General features: G+C 37.1%; 1 protein-coding gene across 2 annotated transcripts in view; it reads right to left on the bottom strand.

Annotated features, from left to right (window-relative positions):
- The window catches only part of ARHGAP15 (Rho GTPase activating protein 15), a 611,397-nt gene that overhangs the window by 572,165 nt on the left and 20,145 nt on the right, over positions 1-19,087 (bottom strand). For both annotated transcript variants that reach the window (XM_042994393.1, XM_007086400.3), the window contains exon 2: positions 10,782-10,960. In XM_042994393.1, the coding sequence (XP_042850327.1) occupies positions 10,782-10,946 (165 nt within the window). In that variant the 5' untranslated portion in view covers positions 10,947-10,960. The remainder of the gene's footprint in view (positions 1-10,781; positions 10,961-19,087) is intronic.

The following is a 19,087-nucleotide window of genomic DNA, read 5'->3' as shown; positions in this document are numbered from 1 at the left end:
GACACGGAGACTCTTTCTGTTTTGTATCCCCAGCATGCAAAGCAGTCTCTGACATATAGGAGGTAACAATAATGACAATGACAATGACAGCAATGACAATTGCTGTCAGATGAATAAAGGAAAGGACTAATGAATGAATGAATGAATGAATGAATGAAAGTAGTTGACCTGCTTGCTCACTTCCTACTTGAGGGACTTTTAAAGGCAGGGTTGGGAGGATGGCGACTCAGTGAGCAGGAAATTATTAATTCAGGGACCTAGGACACAACATTATCCCTAGGATTTTTGTTATACAAGGTAGAGGACACTGGTGTAAAAATGACAATTATAATATTCCCTTAAAATTTGGGCTTTATTCTCCAAAATGTGTTATAGATGAGAATTATAAGGATGTCACACTAATACTCTGTGTGAAAGTAAAAGCTAATTCATCGATATTTTCAAGACAAGAAAGAAAATGTCTTCTTTCTTTTCCTTTTTCCTTTTTTTTTTTAAACTATGATATTAAAAGCATGGAGGTTAAGGATAGCGCATCCAGGAATGTAAACTTCTTTCCTGTCTATTTGATCATGTGTTATTGGCATTAACACTGTCAATAATTCATGGTAAAAGAGGAAGTTGCCATGAAAGGTTACCCATTGTCAGGCTATGATCAATAGGTAAGACCACAGTGGGTGATGTATTATCAAGCATCAGCCAATTCACTTTATCATGGATTTTAAAAAGAGTAGTAGTTGCAGTCAGTTTGGCTAACCTGAGCTAAGCTCATTTGTTCGTTATGTTTTCACTGCTGATTATAGACTATGCCTTGAATACATTTTATTTAAGCACAGAATATCATTCTTGCTATTTAATTCCTTCAATCTGGCTGTGGGCCTCCAGAATTTGCCCCTATGTTTTGACGATGGTGTTGTTTATATTTGAGCAAACAAAACTGTCACTTTGTTTTCCTGTCCTGACCTATATTGGGTCACTTTGTGCTACATGATATGATCTAAGACAATTCAATGCAAGGAGACACATGTCCCTTCTCATTGGAAATACTAAAACTACAGCTTCCTTTTACCCTGTGGGAAAGAAAGCAAGTCAGGTGACTGAAAGTCATGGAGGAAAGTTAGTGTCATCACTATTCCTCTTCCTCCACAGAAATAAGATGAAATCATGAGGCCAGAATAGCACTGATTCCTTCATGAAGGAATAGAAAGAACACAGTCTGCTGGTTGTTTATGTCTTTGGTATTGTGGAAGGGCACTCACACAAAAACAAGACTACTATTTGTGAACACTTTCAAACCCATTCTTAATCTAATATCACCTTGGAATCTTGGGGGAAATGTTCAGTTATTGAAATCATTTCCTAAGGGATAAATCATTTGGTTTCTGGTTTGACTTAGGAAGTAAAACCATCTGATCTATTTCCCTTTGGTTTTCAGAATCAGACCATTTGATATTTAAACATTTGAATGTGGTTATGTTTCATTTTCTGCTATTGTTTTGTTTTCACCCAAATGCTGGTATCTAAAATAACTGGAACACAATTGGGTTGAGAGGGTTAGCCGGTGTAATTCTAGTTATCAAAGGCACTTGAATGTGGAAAATGTACCATATCATAGTAACTACAGTGGCCACTAGAAATAACATGCTGATGCTTCTCTAGGGAAAAAATGTAGAATGTAGTAGTAGTAGTAGTAGTAATAATAATAATAATAACAGGAAGAGGAAAAAGAATAAAATAACTCTGAATTTCCTGGGTTTTTTTTCCCCACCTTTCCCCGAGGAATGTATTCTCACTTTTTTAGTATATGATTTCTCTTTCACTTTTGTATATCCTTAAACTGGTTTGACAAATGACAACCATACATCCTGTTACAGCTCAAACCCTATTTCTTCCCCAATAAACCTATTGCCAGTCCATTGGAAGTGAATGGGAATCATAAAAATCTATCACCTCAGAGGAGAAGCATATGAGATTACATGTAAAGAAGAAGGCATCATTGCTGGGAGAGGGTGCCACATCACCATACATTTGCTAATTGCTTGTAACACGCATTCATGTAAAAAGTAATGCATTTTCCTTATATGGTATTGTTTAGAGATGGTTCTGCTTATCAGTTTTTAATATGCTCTTTGAAAACTGACACGTACTTTACCCACATCTCTTTAGGAACACAGGGATTCAAAGGCTGGATAAAATACTTTCATGCCTCTCAACACAAACCTGAGAGGGTAATTAACCAGATGGTAACAATAAACCTAATCTGAACACATCGGGGACTGGAGTCCCTTATTAGAAGCCTTACACACTGAGGGGGTGGGGGAAGCAACTCTGGGGGAAGTATTTTAGCAGCCAACACCTTTATATCTGCCTTGACCTCAGAAGCAGAAGCTAATGAACCATTTAGGGATGGGTGTCCCACCACCTGAGAGAAGGCACACAGGGGGTCTTCTGCATACTCCGGGAGGCAGGAATGCAAGGGACTCCAAAGGAATGCAGTGGGCTTCAGGATTGCCTTCAAAGATGTCGGTTTTAGACATACCCAAATCATAACTGTAAATCCACCATATACCTCTCTCCCATCTCCGCTCCTACACACACACACACACACACACACACCCTAAAACTTTCCAAGTTGGATCATTTATGCTTGAAACACAAGGCCATTTTCTTCTCTGCGAGGCAAAAAATGAGGTTTTATAGACTTCTGTGATGACACAGGTATTCTGAATATTTTCAACCTCATTCTTGGCAACAGAATGTTCTCTTTATTCCATCCTTGAAATATATTGGAATTCTACTTATTTCAGATTTTCATATTGTCAGTGTGTCCTGAGTTAAATTTACAGGAGTATTGAAGCAATTTGATATTTCAACTTGCAAATGTATGCATGCAGTTATTTTTCCCAGAATACAAAAATAATCTTAAATATATAAATATTTTATACATCTCTCTGTATATCTATACCTTTAGAGATAGAGAGATGTATATATACATGTATATGCATAATAGATGTATATGTGTGTGTGTGTATATATGTGTGTGTGTGTGTGTGTGTGTGTATATACACACACACACACACACACACACACACCCAGAGAAAGTATCCATTATATGCAAGAATGGATCTTGTTGCTGTGGAGGTTTACAATGTTATTGTGGCGTCATCACACATGCAAAGATGCTATTTTGCCATTACATACGGCATTTACAACCTAGGAGATAATCAAGTCAGTGTTTGTTCTTCTTCTGTTTCTCAACATGCTTCAGTTCTCTGTTTCTCTGGGTGTCATTTATGAGAAACATTCAGCATCAGTGCAACAACGATTTAGCTTGACTAAGTGCTAGCAAGCAAAGGACAATGTCCAACATACGGTGTTTTAGATTAGCCAAGGTTATAATGATGATCTATTAAAGAGCATTTTTGAAAACCAAGGCAGATGATAAAATGGGAAATTTTACAAAGTAGAGATGAGTGTAAATCACATGACAAACATCATTTTCCAGTTTGCATGTTACCTCTTTGTGGCTGCACATTCCTATATAACACTGTTCAATATTAATCTTGGGGTTTTGATACTTAATAAGTATAAAAAGACTGTTTCCCATCTTCTGATTCCTTTATACCTAAAACAACACATATCACTTTAGGAATTTGCCATAAAACTCTCCTGATAATATTGACTATAGTTCTAATAATAACTAAAGTTATTTTAAGAGTGAAGAGTATAATATGAATTAAATAAGAGGTGCTGCAAATAATTTAGTGAAAAGCATAGTTGCCGCCACACAGAGTATTAGGTAACCTTTTTTTAATTAGAATGTACACTTTCAGATTACTGATTATGAACATCAGGGGACCCGAGATTTTGATTCATCAGTAATTCTCCTTTATGTCTACACTAAGATGTAAAAATGAGACCTCTGGCTCTAACTTAGTATTTCAGAGCCTTTCCATGCTGGTGCAGAAGCTGTTTTACCTGTAATCTCTAGTACTGCTCTGCCCCCTTGTGCTGCTACAGTGAACTCAACAGAGGAACAGTTTGCCTTAATCTTTGTACATGAACTACAGAAAAACCCCACTGTCACTTCTCACTTTTCTGGCAAGTTCAAGGTCAGTGTCTAGCTATTTTCAGCTCATCTCTTCTTGATCCATGCAGAGAAATGACAAGGTAACGTGATTCGGGGTCAGCTGTATTACAGGAACCGTTACATAAACGGAGAAAGTGAAAATCAATCCTAGCTGACAGTGACTTCGGGATAATCAACGCTCACTGGATGCCTCTGTCAGCTCGCCTGCATCAAACACCATGTGACTTCTGTCAGATCTTTTTAATAAAACTATATTCTCACTTTCAGCAACCTAAATAAATATTTCACTTGAGCTGAATCTTTTAGACTATGTTAGCCTTCTGGATTTGTAAACTATGCCAATAATTCCTTGAAAAAATTTCACGGTAATACCTCTTATCCTGAGCTTTGTTATTGAGCTGAGATGGAAGGGTACTTTTGTAAAATACGCCCTCCTTTTCGAGTGATCTATGAGAGCTTTCCTCAGACTGTTGCGTCTCCTGCATTAAACTCAACACCTTTCCCCAAATCATCCTCAGCCCCAGCTCCTCTCTCTCCCTCGGTAACATTACCCCTTAATCAATCATTTCGTGTTGAGAGATTAGGTTTCTTTCTCTCTTTTAGGTGTTCATCATTGCTTCCTGTTTATCTCTGCATTTTCTGCTAGGACATTACCCCTAATGCAGAAATGGAAATGCAGTATTTAACAAGATGTTCCACGTTAGTGGCATTCCTACTGACAGCACCTGATATGTCAGTTTAGGGAAGGAGCTGTTTTATCCCACCCACCTTGTGCTCCCTTGAAACTGTGAGGCACCGCAGTACTCCATTGAAGTACAATTTACCATAATATTAGTTGTCAGTAAATTCAAAGACGGAACTCCTAAAGCTATAAAATGGATTAGAAGCAATTTAAAAAAGAATTAACAAACTAGAGTAAGAGTATACTGTCAACAAACAAATGCTCCATCATAGGACTGTAATTTGGAATTTTAATTACCCCTCTGCTTCTGTAACAAAACAATGTCTGAACTGGCAGCGATTTGAATCTCTCACAGGTCATTGAGCATTCTAGTTAATTACTCTATGAATAGCCTGTTTTTCTCCCCTCTGGAAACACGTTTCTAATGGCAGTCAAGGTCTGACAAATGTGTCATCTACATAATTAGCTAGGAAGCAACACAAAACATTAAACATGCTTTGTGCCGACAACTATCAAAACATTTCATTTGTTGTCAATTATTCATTACTTTGTAGGTTCTGAAGGGGTTGTTATTATGGAAATAAGTCCAGATGCTAACAAGGTTAGAGTTTTGGATTCAAATTAGTAATCAGAGGACTAACTTTTAAAAAAATGTATCTCATGTACATTCAGCGCCATGTTCAATCAGTAGGAGATTATAAACAAATTTAGCTATGCTCAAGTTAAAATGAAAACGAGGCAGCCATGGACGTGAATTCAAGAGCCTCTGCTCATTCTTTGAAGCACGGACTCTACGCTGTCATTGTAAACTTTCTGAACATTTGGCATGTCCAGTCTGTGCCTGGAAACGAGAGTTAAAAATGCTCACTTCAGGAGATGACATGGGATAGCAAGGACAAGGAAAGAAATCTCTGGTGGTTTTGGATTCTCCACCATCCCACCCCAGGGCATATTATGTAAAAGTCAAAATTCTGGCTAATAAACTTTTGAGTCTGTTGTACAGCACAGTAGTTACCTTAGGTAACCCTCGGATCTCATGATTTTTTTTTTCTATTTCTGAAATCTTGTTTCTTTTATTGCTGCTTTAATATTGTGTACAAAGCCAAGTATTGTCTTGAAAGCAGCACTCCTAATGTATATAGAGGATATAAAAAGATTTCTCAACAAAATTGACCTCTCTGTGGCAAAGAAAATTGCAGTGGAAGACACATTATTGCGTAGTCATATCTGAGGCTTGGATCTATGGAGAGTCTCACTCCACTGTCCTCTAGCTTTCCCTTATAAACCAAAATGGCTTACAAATGTCATCCACAATAGTCCAATAAAGATTAGGAACAAAACACTGTCCTTACATTGATGAGATAAGAAAGATTTAACTGCAGAATGCAGTGTACAAGAACAGTTCATAAGGCTTGTTCTCGAATGAGAAAAATAGAATTCAAATTATATTTGTGTGTGTCTAGAATTTAATTGAGATGATCAGTTTATTTTCCACGTAACGTTTGATCAGATGCCTGTACTATAGGCCTAGATAAAAAGAAAAGAAAAAAAAAATTCTATCAGGAGAAATCAAGAAGACCCGTTATCTACAGAGTGTGCAAAATATGTCAGGAAATAATTCTACCCTGAGCACTGAGAATGTTCAGTTAATAAAAAAAGATCAGCCACTCGCTAAGAGAAAATAATTGTCTGTATCTATATTTTTCAAAGCAAAAAGGCAGCCACATCTTACACTAAATAGGACACATTAAAACAAGCTTTAATAATCTTTATGCAGAAGGAAACTAATCCATTTTCAGATCATACGATCCACAGCAATAAAAGGAAATCATCAAACTAAAAACAATTTTAGAAATGGCTGCAGACTCCCATTTAATTAACATGCAACAGATCATATATTTATGAGGAAGTCAAAATATTTAGGAAGCCTATAATCCTGTAAGCCTTAATGTGGTATAAAAACAACAAATAAATGCAAAGTGTTACTGTTATACATGCCTGCCTGATCAATGGTTTTCACATATTGATCTATAAATGGAGTTGACAGTCTGTGTTGGCTGCACATTTTCCAAGCAGCGCTATTTTTGCAGAAAACCAATACGGGCAATTACCTTTGTTTGAGATGCCAAGTCTTATCAATTCAATGTGATTTAGTGTCATTTTAATTAAATATCAGGATCCACTTCAGGACAATTTATACAAACAAAGCCTCAAACCTAACTATAAGCTTGATTCGAAGTAAACACGGACAAGTCCTACAGTCTCATAATATTTCTCAAAAACTCTGCGAAACAGAAGGCTTATATTTTTAGTAGCAATTTTTATGTCTGCCTTTTTGGCTAGCCACAACTTTGGCAAGTATCCTATAATCACAGAAGTAAGAAACAAAAGAAAATTGTTTCCTCTTTTTCTTTATAATATATTAAAAAAGAAAAATGAACAAGCACAGTCTGTTAATGGAAGCAAAAGGAGTCTTGTGAGTTAGCGTTTAGGAAGGGCTCGACTTAAGTCCTCATCCTAGCACTAATAAAAAGATATCTCCCTGTCCATGATGGCCATGAATAAAGTATTGCATTTCCGTGGAGTTTACAGGATGGAAATGGTGAATATTCATATATGTTGCTGCTTAAGACACCAGCATTGAATGCCGAAACTGCTCCTGTCTGCAAATCCTATGTCTGCAATTTTCTTGATTTGGGCTATTTAAACTCTTCATTAATATCTATTCTAAACTGTCTAGTACGCTGGAGCTTCCCTCTTATAAATAACAGCAAAGCCACATTAAACCTTTTGCATTAGCTATTTGCTGGATTGCACATTAGCCTTTCAGCCCTTAAAGAGGCACACTTCACTTGCCCCCCATTTACGCTCACTAAGCCGTCTGCTTCTGTGTTTAGCACATTCGAGTAAATAAGCAGTCCACCTTTAAGAGGTCTCACTCCGGTGATCAGAATGAGACAACAAATCACTGAGACCAAGGAGCGTTCCTTCCCCACCAAGTGGAGGTCTCCAGATCTCTCTTACAGAGAGGCAATTTTCTGCTAACCACGTCCTCCCGTGTCCAAACTTCCCACCTCTCCAACATTTCCCAGGTAGCAGAGTGGCCTCTTTAAACCTTGAAAAGGCACTGATCTTACCAACTACATAAAAATGATTCTTCGGTCTTTAAAGAAAATGATGCACACCGCCAATGAAGTACTAATGGAGGATTAATGCCTGTTTTATGGAAATGCTTCCCTGCAGCACTTAGGTAATGACAACTTTAACTTAATAAGTAAATCACCTGTGTTTGCATAGCACGGGGTCAAATAAATGTTTATATTGGCATTTCAAACTGTTCTTCTGCTTAGGATACCAAGAAGCTAGGCTCTTATGACGTATATGGGAGAATTTTATGTGGTGTTCTGAGTTCACAGTCATATATAACAAATTTTAATTGAACACAATGAAAAAAGAGGATTTTACGAATTAATGACAAAATTATATAATTGATTTGACCCTAGAATCTTTTCATCACTTTCTGTAATAAGTTAAATCGTTATGAATGTAACATCAGATTCTCGTGTTATATACTCCAATAAGTCCATATTAGATTTGCATAATTGTTATGCCAGGGAACATGTAGTATAGATGTGCCATATATATGAAACAGGGAGCATAACACACATAGGACTACTCTAAAGTAGTCCTAATTTTTTTCTGTGCAGATTAAACGTATGTGTCTCTGTTACAACAAACCATGCTGCATGTGACATGTGCACACATTTTTAGAATATATCTCCTCCCACCTCTCCGAAGTTCAAGATCTGCCCCCCTTGACCTCACCCCAACCTCCAACTTCTGAAAAATCAAGTTCTTAGTTTAGCTTCAGCAGATATCTTTAACAGGCTTGTTTGAATAAATATGCCAAAATACTTTACATTCTGTCAGTATCTAGTCAGAAAATTGTGCATGGAAAAAAGAGATGAAAAGAACCGAGACAGAAAGAAAATTAGTGCCATGGCAAGCTTTCAATACAGTATCTCTGCGCCAAGTTTTCTCGGTGAAATGACATATCCTCACTAAAATACCCCTTTTATATAATTATGCACTGAGCACACATAACCAAAAGTAACTTTTATTTTTGTTCCTTATCGAGGAATACATATTGCCCAGGCTAAGAATGCGGAAACAAAAGCTGGGATAATTATAGCTAATTTAACTTTGGAAAACTCTTCTCTAGCAGTCCAGCATATAACCCCCCAAACTAAAGTTATGTAACAAGGTAATATCAACAATGAGAAACTGCATGATAAAATCCTGCCCAAAAGTGAAAAATGCTAATTTTGTCTCATTTAGCAGCTGGATACAGAAATGCTCATTAGTTTTAAGAGGGTTAATCCTTTTAACTTTTGCATATTGATATGCCAATTATGCCTAATTGTACAAGAGGCATCAGTCAAGGTAATAGTGCATAAACACATGAAAGTTATTAAGTACATCCCAACATGTAATAAAGTAGGTGTTAATTGGTAGCTGAGTTCTGCGGGCTATTGAGGTGGATAATTCATTGAGAGATGGATCACTTGTAATTTCTCTCCATAATTCCTTTTGCAGTCTCATGCTGTGATGTTTTCATGCTTGTCAAAAACAACTGTGGCATAGTGCCTTTTGTTAAACACAGCCAATAAAATATGTTAGGCATCATTAAATATACTTAACTTTTAAACTTTTTCAAAGGTACAGTTCTTACTGACAATACATTGTAGAGATTCCAATAATTTACTCTAACCATGTCTCAAGTTCATAGTTGAGGAACATTTTAGCTGGTTTAAACACCAGCAGCGTTGTGCCTCCCAGCAGACAATCCTTTTAAATGAGAAAGTCAATAAAGAGAAACGCATCTCTCGGTACCTTATTTCAGGATGTATCTCCCACTCCCAAAATAGAATCACTGGCTTCCCTCACACTAAATTTGCCTATAATACCTGAAGAAAGAATGATTAAAATCCTGGCTCCTGAGATGGTTGTGGGTTAATTTCGCACTTGAAATTCGAGTGAAAACAGAGAATAAATATAATCAGTAACATGCCACTTAGCAAGTTTATCCCATTTAATAACTCAGTTAGGGCGCTGAATATTTCATAGGCCCCTACGATATTAACAGAACACTCAATTAATAGCTCACATGTTTCTGCAAAGTGACTGGGACTCACAGCCCTTCCCCAGCTAACCTATTTCCCGCTCTTGCTCTCACTGTGAGAAACAAAATAGATCTGGGGTCCAAAAGAGTGGCTAACATTGCATAAATAATTTTGTAACATCCTATGGCCTCAGCTGCAAGTTACCACCATTATGGAAGAAAATTAACCAGAGGAGACTCATCGCAATCAGTGTGTTTAGTGGCTCAGGATGCGTGCAGGGGCAGGGACACAATTGGCAGTAGAGTTCATCTCTAACTATTTTATTTCAAATCTTCCTAATGACACATTATCTAGACAAAATGGCTTCCTCTCCAAACCTTCAGTCGCCACACCATTTCAATCATTTAGGTTCATTCCAAATCAAATCATAATTCCAATATTATATATTGTTGGGAGATTTTAAAGAAGAGATTTTCCCTTTTTTTTTTTTTTTTAAGATTTCCCCGACCCCCCCCCCCCACCCCCAGTTCATTCTTAGCTAATTTTAGCCTCTGGCTTTTCAAAGTGATGTACTGTATTTGGAAGTACAAACACCACATGCTAGCATAACCTCATTATTTTTATAACACTGAAGCATGATAGTGGAGGCCCTTAAAATGAGTCAAAGGTGCTCTTCAGTCTACTCCAAATCCACTTTATCACTCTGGATTAAGCCCAGCTCTTCTCTCACAACTGGGGATATTATTATGACTATAAGTAGGCAAGATAAAATGCATTACAAAAACAGTTTTCTCATAGACATTAGGAAAACAAATAAAACAAAGCTAATTAGCTTTTTTAACAGAATTCTGTATCAGGAAACATGGGGGTTTTGGGGTATTTGACTTACGGGTTCAATGACCTTCCCAACATCGGTGAGGATCATGGATTTACTTTGGCTCAGCCTGTCATGGTGGCTGTTGGCATTTTTGATCCTCATTTGCACAGCTCCGGTGCCTTGACGGGTGGAATTCAGGGTATCCACAGAGGCATCAGAATTTGTAGATTTCTGCATATTATAGCGTTATCCTGATAAAATATAAAAGTGTTGTATTATTCCAAATATATCTTTTCCAAGAAAAATTTGATGGAGTGCACATTCCTATTAATCACTAAGGTCCAGAAATGGAACAAATAATTTCCACCTCTCTGCATAGTGAAGAAGAAGATAGTTTCTAATTGCTTTTATCAACTGGGGCCTCTGCATGTGGACAGTACTATGCATGTCAGAGGACTTAAAAGTTCATGGGCAGCACACTCATACTTCTGTAGTTCCTAAGTCCATTAAGGAACTCTTAATGGCAATATGATACAGTCTTCCTTATGTAGAAATGATGTTGCCAACAGAACATCTTTAATGTATATGCTGTTGTCATTCACAACATCACTGATCTCTTACCCACCCCACCCCATCCCACCACTACACGCTAATATCAGCAGCCTTTTTTGGTGAACAAAAACCTATGTGGATAAGGTCATATTTAAGTGACTAGAATTAGCTTTGGGCAAACTAAGCTGGTCCCATTGACTAATATGTTGGCCTCGACTTATTTGCATGGTGTTCAGTCCTAGCCACTACCCCTACTCACAATACCTAAGAAAGGAAATTAAAGTTCCTTTGTCCTCTGCCATCTGCCAATGTCTGCTGTTCAGTAGCTCTGTTGGACATAGTATTTATGAAGAATATGAAGAAAGAGAAAATCAAAACCATTTATTTATTTATATTTACTTTAATGGAAGAAGTCTGATTAGGGAGGAAAATTGTAAAGGAGTGGCAGTGAGGAAACAATAATTTGGAAAAGAAAATGAAGAGAACTGAACTGTGGCAACATCAGTGGGTGGACTAGGAGGGCTTTAGATGCTTCCTCAAATCCATAATCCTTTTCAATCTCCCCTCTCCACAAGCCCCTCAAACGAACATATCATCTCATTTAAAAGAGAATATTTGCAATGCAAACACAGCTTCCAAGCTTGTAGAAATGGACCTCCTTCTAGCCTGATTATTGTCTCTGTGTCTCACCTATAGACATCCCATAGCTAGTCTGGCACATGTGTCTAGTATTAGAATCAACTGTCATCAGTTACCGAAGCCAGTATAATCCGAAAGAATGATTATATTTTAGGGAGCTAACTGTATTGGACAGAGACAAAGGGGCTAGCTAGCATCATGGTAGTGTTCAAGCTAAGTCAACACTAAAATGATTAGAAAAGGATGAAAACATTTTAATAGGAGCAAAGTGTTACCTTACAATTGATACCAATAAGGCAATTGAGTGATAACTTAGAAAGGAAGTTAATATTTGTAGAGTATTTACTATGTGCCAGGCAATGCACTCAGTGATTCAATTCTCACAAAACTCCCATGAGATAAACATTAAACTCATATTTTTCTGGAAGAGAAAAATAAAGATCAGAGAAACTAATAATTTTCCCCAAAAACAATGGACAGAAAAAGTAAAAGGCCTCTATTTTATTCCAAAAGAAAAAAAAAAGATTCATACAGGTGAATCGACAAATTCTAGTTAATCTACACTATGAAATATTATTCAACAATAAAAAGAATGGACTGTTGATGCATGGGACCACATGGATGAATTGCAAATTCTTTGAGCTAAGTGAAAGAAGCCAGGACATTAAAAAAAAAAAATATATATATATATATATATATATATGTATATATATATATATATATATATATGTATATATATATATATATATACATATATATATATATATATATATATGGAGTACTTATTATTTAATTTACATAATATTCTAGAAAATGCAAGCTAATATTTAAATAAGAAAGCTCATCAGTGATTGCCTAAAGATGAGATGAAGGGAAAAATGGACTATAGTGAATACAAAGAAACTTTTGGGGATTATAGATATGTTTGCTAGCTTGATTGTGGAGATGGTTTAACAATTGTATGCATACATTAAAAATGATCAAATTGTATGTATTAAGTACTTTCACTACTGTATTTCAGTTATACCTCATAAAGATGTTTACATGAAAGTCGGTTTAAAAATTCCTTAACTAGGTGTGCCTGGGTGGCTCCGACTTCAGTTGGTTAAGCGTCTGACTTCAGCCCGGGTCATGACCTCATGATTTGTGAGTTCGAGCCCTGCCATCAGGTTCTGTGCTGACAGCTCAGAGCCTGGAGCCTGCTTCAGATTCTGTGTCTCCCTCTCTCTCTCTCTCTCTGCCCCTCCCCTGCTTGTAATCCATCTCTCTCTCTCTCTCTCTCTTTCTCTCTCAAAAATAAAATAAAACATTAAAAAAAATTTTTTATTAAAAAAAAATCCTTAAAGGGCACCTGGGTGGCTCAGTCAGTTAAGCATCTGACTTTTGATTTGGGCTCAGGTCATGACCCCACAGTTCGTGGGATTGAGTCCCATGTCGGCCTCTGTGCTGACAGCAGAGAGCCTGCTTGGGATTCTCTCTTCCTCTCTCTCTCTCTCTCTCTCTCTCTCTCTGTCTCTCTACCCCTCCCCCGCTCAAAGTAAATAAACTTAAAAAAAAATCTCTAAATTAATTAAATTAAATGTCTTAATTATTTTGTTCATACTTTCATGTTTCTATGTGAGTGATAAAAAATGTATCTAGCTGAGAATAAAAGCTATTTCAATAAGATTTGAAATAAAAATTTGAATTAAAAAACCCTTATCTCCACTATTTCATAGAAATATAATAACAAATGCTTTGATGAGAAGGGTTTTAAAATGTATCAAATCTGGCCATTAATGTAGACAGGGGGAATCTTCTACATCTAACTAGAATAAGATATAGAGTATTATATAAAACTTTTTTTTAATGTTTATTTATTTTTGAGAGACACAGTGACAGAGTGAGAGCAGGGGAGGAGCAGAGAGAGAGGGGGACACAGAATTTGAAGCAGGCTCCAGGCTCTGGGCTCTCAGCACAGAGCCCAACATGGGGCTTGAACCCACAAACTGTGAGATCATTACCTGAGTGGAAGTCAGATGCTTAACCAACTGAGCCACCCAGGCGCCCCTATATGTAACTTTTTTTAAAAAGTAAATGCATTCTCCATATACCCCAGTACAAGATTATGGGGTTTGGGTTTTATTTTGTGTATTATTTATTACTGAAGCTATTATTTTTTCACAGCCAATCAGAAATTATTTCAAAATAACAAAGCAAATCTATGAATCTTTGATATTTATGAGGATGCTACTATGAGAAGCATGAGTTTTTCTAGAATAAATAATACTAAAATTTGTATGGAACTACAAAAGACCCTGACTAGGCAAACCAATCAAATCTGGAGGTATTACAATTCCAGATTTTAAGATATACTACAAAGCTGTAGTAATCAAAACAGTATGATACTGGCACAAAAATAGACACATAGATCAATAGAATAGGATACAAAGCTTAGGAACAGACCCACAATTATACGGTCGGTTAATCTATGACAAAGGAGGTGAGAATATACTATGGGGAAAGGACAGTTTCTTCAGTAAATGGTGCTGGGAAAATTGGACAGCTCCATGTGAAAGAATAAAATTGTACCACTTTCTAACATCATAGACAAAAATAAACTCAAAATAGATTAAAGACCTATATGTGAGACCTGAAACCATAGAACCCTAGAAGAGTACACAGGCAGTAATTTCTTTGACATCGACTGTAGCAACATTTTCCTAGATATGTCTCTTCGAGCAAGGGAAACAAAAGCAAAAACAAACTAGTGGAACTACATCAAAATAAAAAGGTTTTGCATAGAAAAAGAAACCATCAACACAACAAAAATACAACTCATTGAATGGGAGAAGATATTTGCAAATGACATAGTTGATAAAGGGTTAGCATCCAAAATGTATAAAGAACATATTTAACTTAACATCAAAAAACCCCACAAACAATCCAATTAAAAACTGGGCATGGAACCCAAATAAACATTGTTTCCAAAAAAGACATATAGGTGGCCAACAGACACATGAAAAGATGCTCAACATCACTAATCATCAGGGAAATGGAAATCAAAGCTACAATGAGATATCACTTCACATCTGTTAGAATGGCTAAAGTCAAAAACATAAGAAGTAGTAAGTCTTGGTGAGGATGTAGAGAAAAAGGAACCCTTGGCCCCACTCAGTGTTGGCAGGAAGGTACATTCGTACAGACACTGTAATAAACAGTACAGAATTTCCTCAAAAATTTAAAAATAGAAATACCATATGATCCAAAAATTCCACTACTGGGTATTTACCCAAAAAAAAAACAAAAACACTAATTCAAATATTTACTGTATCATTATTTATAATAGCCAAGATATAGAGCCAACCTAAGTGTCCATTGATAGATGAATAGATAAGAAAGATGTGGTATACATATGCAATGGAATATTATGCAGACATGAAAAGGCTGAGATCATGGCATTTGCAACAACATGGATGGACCTTGAGGGTATCATGCTAAGTGAAACAAGTCAAACTGAGAAAGACAAATATCATGTTTTTACTCATACATAGAATCTAAAAAACAAAAACAAAAACAAAGCACAAATAAATGGCTAAACAACAAAAGGTGGAATCAGGGCTATAAATATAGAGAACAAATTGATGGTTGCCAGAGGGAATGATAGCGTTGGCCTGGGAAAAACGGATAAAGGAAAGTGGGAGATCCAGTCCAGTTATGGAATGAATAAGTCACAGGAATAAGAGGCACAACATAAGGAATAGAGCCAATAATATTGTAATAGCATTGTACGTGACAGTTGGTATAGTGGTCATCATAGCATAACACACAAACTTGTCAAATCACTATACTGTACTCCTGAAACTAATGCAACATTATGTGTCAACTATACTCAAATTTAAACAAAATTAAAAAGTAAAGCATAGGATTTTACAGGGTATGTTTTAGTGAATAAAGTAGAATGAAGGAATGAAAATGTAAGGATTGAGTTTATAAGGGTGGCTTTGGATAAACAGTAATTGGACTGGTTTTATCAAAAGGGGCCATGATGACTTCTAGTGGCAGCACTGTCTCTACTGGTCACCTTTGTGATCTTGTACAAATCTATAGACCTCTGGAAAAAGATCTATAGATATTTTTCATCGCTGGAAAAAAAAATGGTAGTGAGGGGACAGGGTCAGCCACGAGGATTGCTGTGCTCTGTAGGATCCTTCCTACTTCTGATACTGATGCACTCAAAGTCTGGAAGACCCTACATCTTTACAGAACTCAATAATTTTAGGCAGATAACCAACCACGTAAATGCTTTTCTATGACTTGATCCCTAAGGAATTTGGGTATGGGTTGAGGGGGATCCATGATTAAACATATAAGTCTTCTAGAAAAAATCTGGGTTCTCTTCTGAGTGCATTTGAGCCTTGATCTTTGATGTTACTCAGATTCAAACTCAAAGGATGGCATGTTTGTAATAATGGTGAGGGAATTCACTTAGGCTAAAGCCACTATCTTATGACCAAGAGCATGAAGCCACTGTATTTACATAGCTTTGCCGTGTGCCATTTATAGAACATGTTGCTTCCTCAGAGTCTGCACAAATTTCAATGTCAAATCAACATTTGCATTCTTGTATTGATTGCACAGTCAACTCATTATTTGCCTACTGATGTGTTACTGTCAAAAGGCTGGATTACTTAAAAGGCCTCTTATCTGGCTTCCCCACCTATTTTCTTGGGGACAGGCTGCAGAAAACATTTTCAGAATCTTCCTTCTTCAGGCATTTCTATTGGGCTGACAACTTTTCTACCATAGTATTAAGGTGATTTCTCTCTCCTCACACTTTCTCTCCTCTAGCTAACACCTCCTTTCCCATCTGACCCCAGCCTCACATCAACAAAATTTGTTGATACCAAAGGCACCCTAGTTTTTCTCTTTATTCAGCTTCCCTAGTATTTTGTGTTCTACAATGGCATTCATTTGATACTATTTCATATCTGTTCTCATATTTGCAAATATTTGATAGTTTCTAACTTTGCAGAACACTACATCACTCTGAGAAGAATACACAAAATGACACAAAAACCTCCTCTTAAAGATTTCCACCAGAAGAAAATAAATGATCCATTTACATTTATGGAAAGTCTCCCAAAGTGGCATGCACTATATCAGAGTCTGGAGATTCTCTGTATGTATGCATGTATGTATGCACTAAACATCGAGGGCCTTACAGATTGGTGAAGGTGATAGAGAAACAAATCAATAATTAAATGACAAGAATTGAGTGGTGCCCAGTTTGGGAGAGGAGCAATGGCATCAAACTCAGGGTGGAACTTGGAGGTGGAGAGAGAGGAAGTCTGCAAAAGGAGACTAGTTGGTGCAGGTGCTAAGTCAGGGCAGGTTAGGCCTTGCAGGCAAAGGACTCAGAACTGCAAAAGTATGCAAACAGCTGTGAGGTTATAAGGTAAATATTGAAATATTCCATGAAGCAAAATCATAGTTACCAAAGAAGTTCAAGAAAAGGGAAATGATAGATTTCATGATGAAAATGGCAGTTAACTTCAGTGTGCTTAAGTCTGTCATCTTGCTAGCCTCTCATGGGGCTGAAGGATTGAGAGTCCCTCCCTTCTAACCCAGCAGGTGCAGCGAGGGGCTGGTATTCAAGACACTCTGAGGGAGTGATGAAGGAAGAGGGCTTTCCTTGGCATAATACATAAATGTGTTGTATAGATTAATTGAGTGCAAGGCAGAGGTAAGCAGGACCGCCACCCCCACCCCCCATAGGGCCCAGGGGTGTGCAAGAGGAAGGAGAGAGGACAGAGGAGGAAGGAAATCTGATAGACTGAAATGACAGCTGTGCTAATGGCTGTGACACTTGTCACTGTTGCACAAAATAAGTCAGAGATGACTTATTTTCATTGATCCTGTTAGGACCCTCCTAACAAGAGGATAAGGCTGTTCTAAGCCAAATTTTTCAAGTTGTATTTGAATTTCACTTCATAGCCCTTTTTCTTTACCCCCTTCCAACTTCTCATCTTCTCCTTGCCTACATCTGAATACTCTTCTGTTCCCTTACCAGACATCCTATTATCCTTTTCGTAGTTTAGGCGCCAAGCCCCCCACTGAGGCACCTACTTAGGCACATCTCAACCACAGAGTCAACAGTTCTGGAATTGCACCATCTATTTTTCCTTACCTATCTCCTGTGAACATTCGTCCTTTCAGTCAATCACTAAGACATAGATGGGAGGGAAAGAATTAAACCAATTAACATAATGCTATAAATGGATGATCAGACTTCCCCTTAACCTCAGGGAAGCATCTGTCTGAATCTCAAACTGGAAACTCTTCTAGCTATGTGGGAGAAATATCTTTCAGTAGAATAGCCTTGACCAGTCTACTCCACGTAAGATCTTAAGTGAATTTAGGGGGAGGTAGTATTTGTGGCTTGGGACAAGATACTAGCATTGCATTCTGGCAAATAGGGTCTGCTGGAGTTATGTGATGTGATGGCCCTGCCATGGTGTTCTTATTTTTGAGTGTTTATGAAACAAGTTCCTAGTGAACAAACTCCATCCTGAAACCGGCCCAACCTAATGTCAAATGAGACCCTCGCACCCCAGGGTCTAGTATGACATGGCTCCCAGAATCAGAGAGTGTATGATATGTATGTTTCCAGGAACACACATATCAGTTTCATGATGTACTACTCAGAAAGGCAAGGAAGACCTCCAATTTGTGAGTCTTCCTGTATTATTCCAGGAACACTCACAAGGAGTTTCAATTATTCTTTTGTTCCACCCTCGTTTTCTTCCCTCATTGACCCCCAACTTTCTATATTTCATAGAGTAGATTGTAAAATCAATAATATTTGTCCATGCTGACTTACATTCAACTTAGTGGCATCAAAAATTTTGTTAACTATAAGGTATATTAAGATTCATGTGATCTAGAGGCTTATTCAGTATTCCACTTGTTCTTCTTATAACATATCATCTACTCATTATGATTATTATAATCATCATTATTATCAAAATTTGTTAGAGAGAACATTCTTGGCTTATGCATTTATATTCTTACATGAGGCTGCAGATGACTAATGAAAATATTGAAGAATTAGTTCATTTTGCATGTGTCTAAAATATCCATTGATTTCATAAAACTCTCCAAATAAATATCCTATCCCTGAGTTAGAAATTGAAATGTGAATCACT

The sequence above is a fragment of the Panthera tigris genome, chromosome C1 (genome assembly GCF_018350195.1).
Source record: "Panthera tigris isolate Pti1 chromosome C1, P.tigris_Pti1_mat1.1, whole genome shotgun sequence".
NCBI lineage: Eukaryota > Metazoa > Chordata > Mammalia > Carnivora > Felidae > Panthera > Panthera tigris.
Note: the sequence above shows the minus strand (reverse complement) of the source record. Positions and strands in the feature narration are given on the sequence as shown.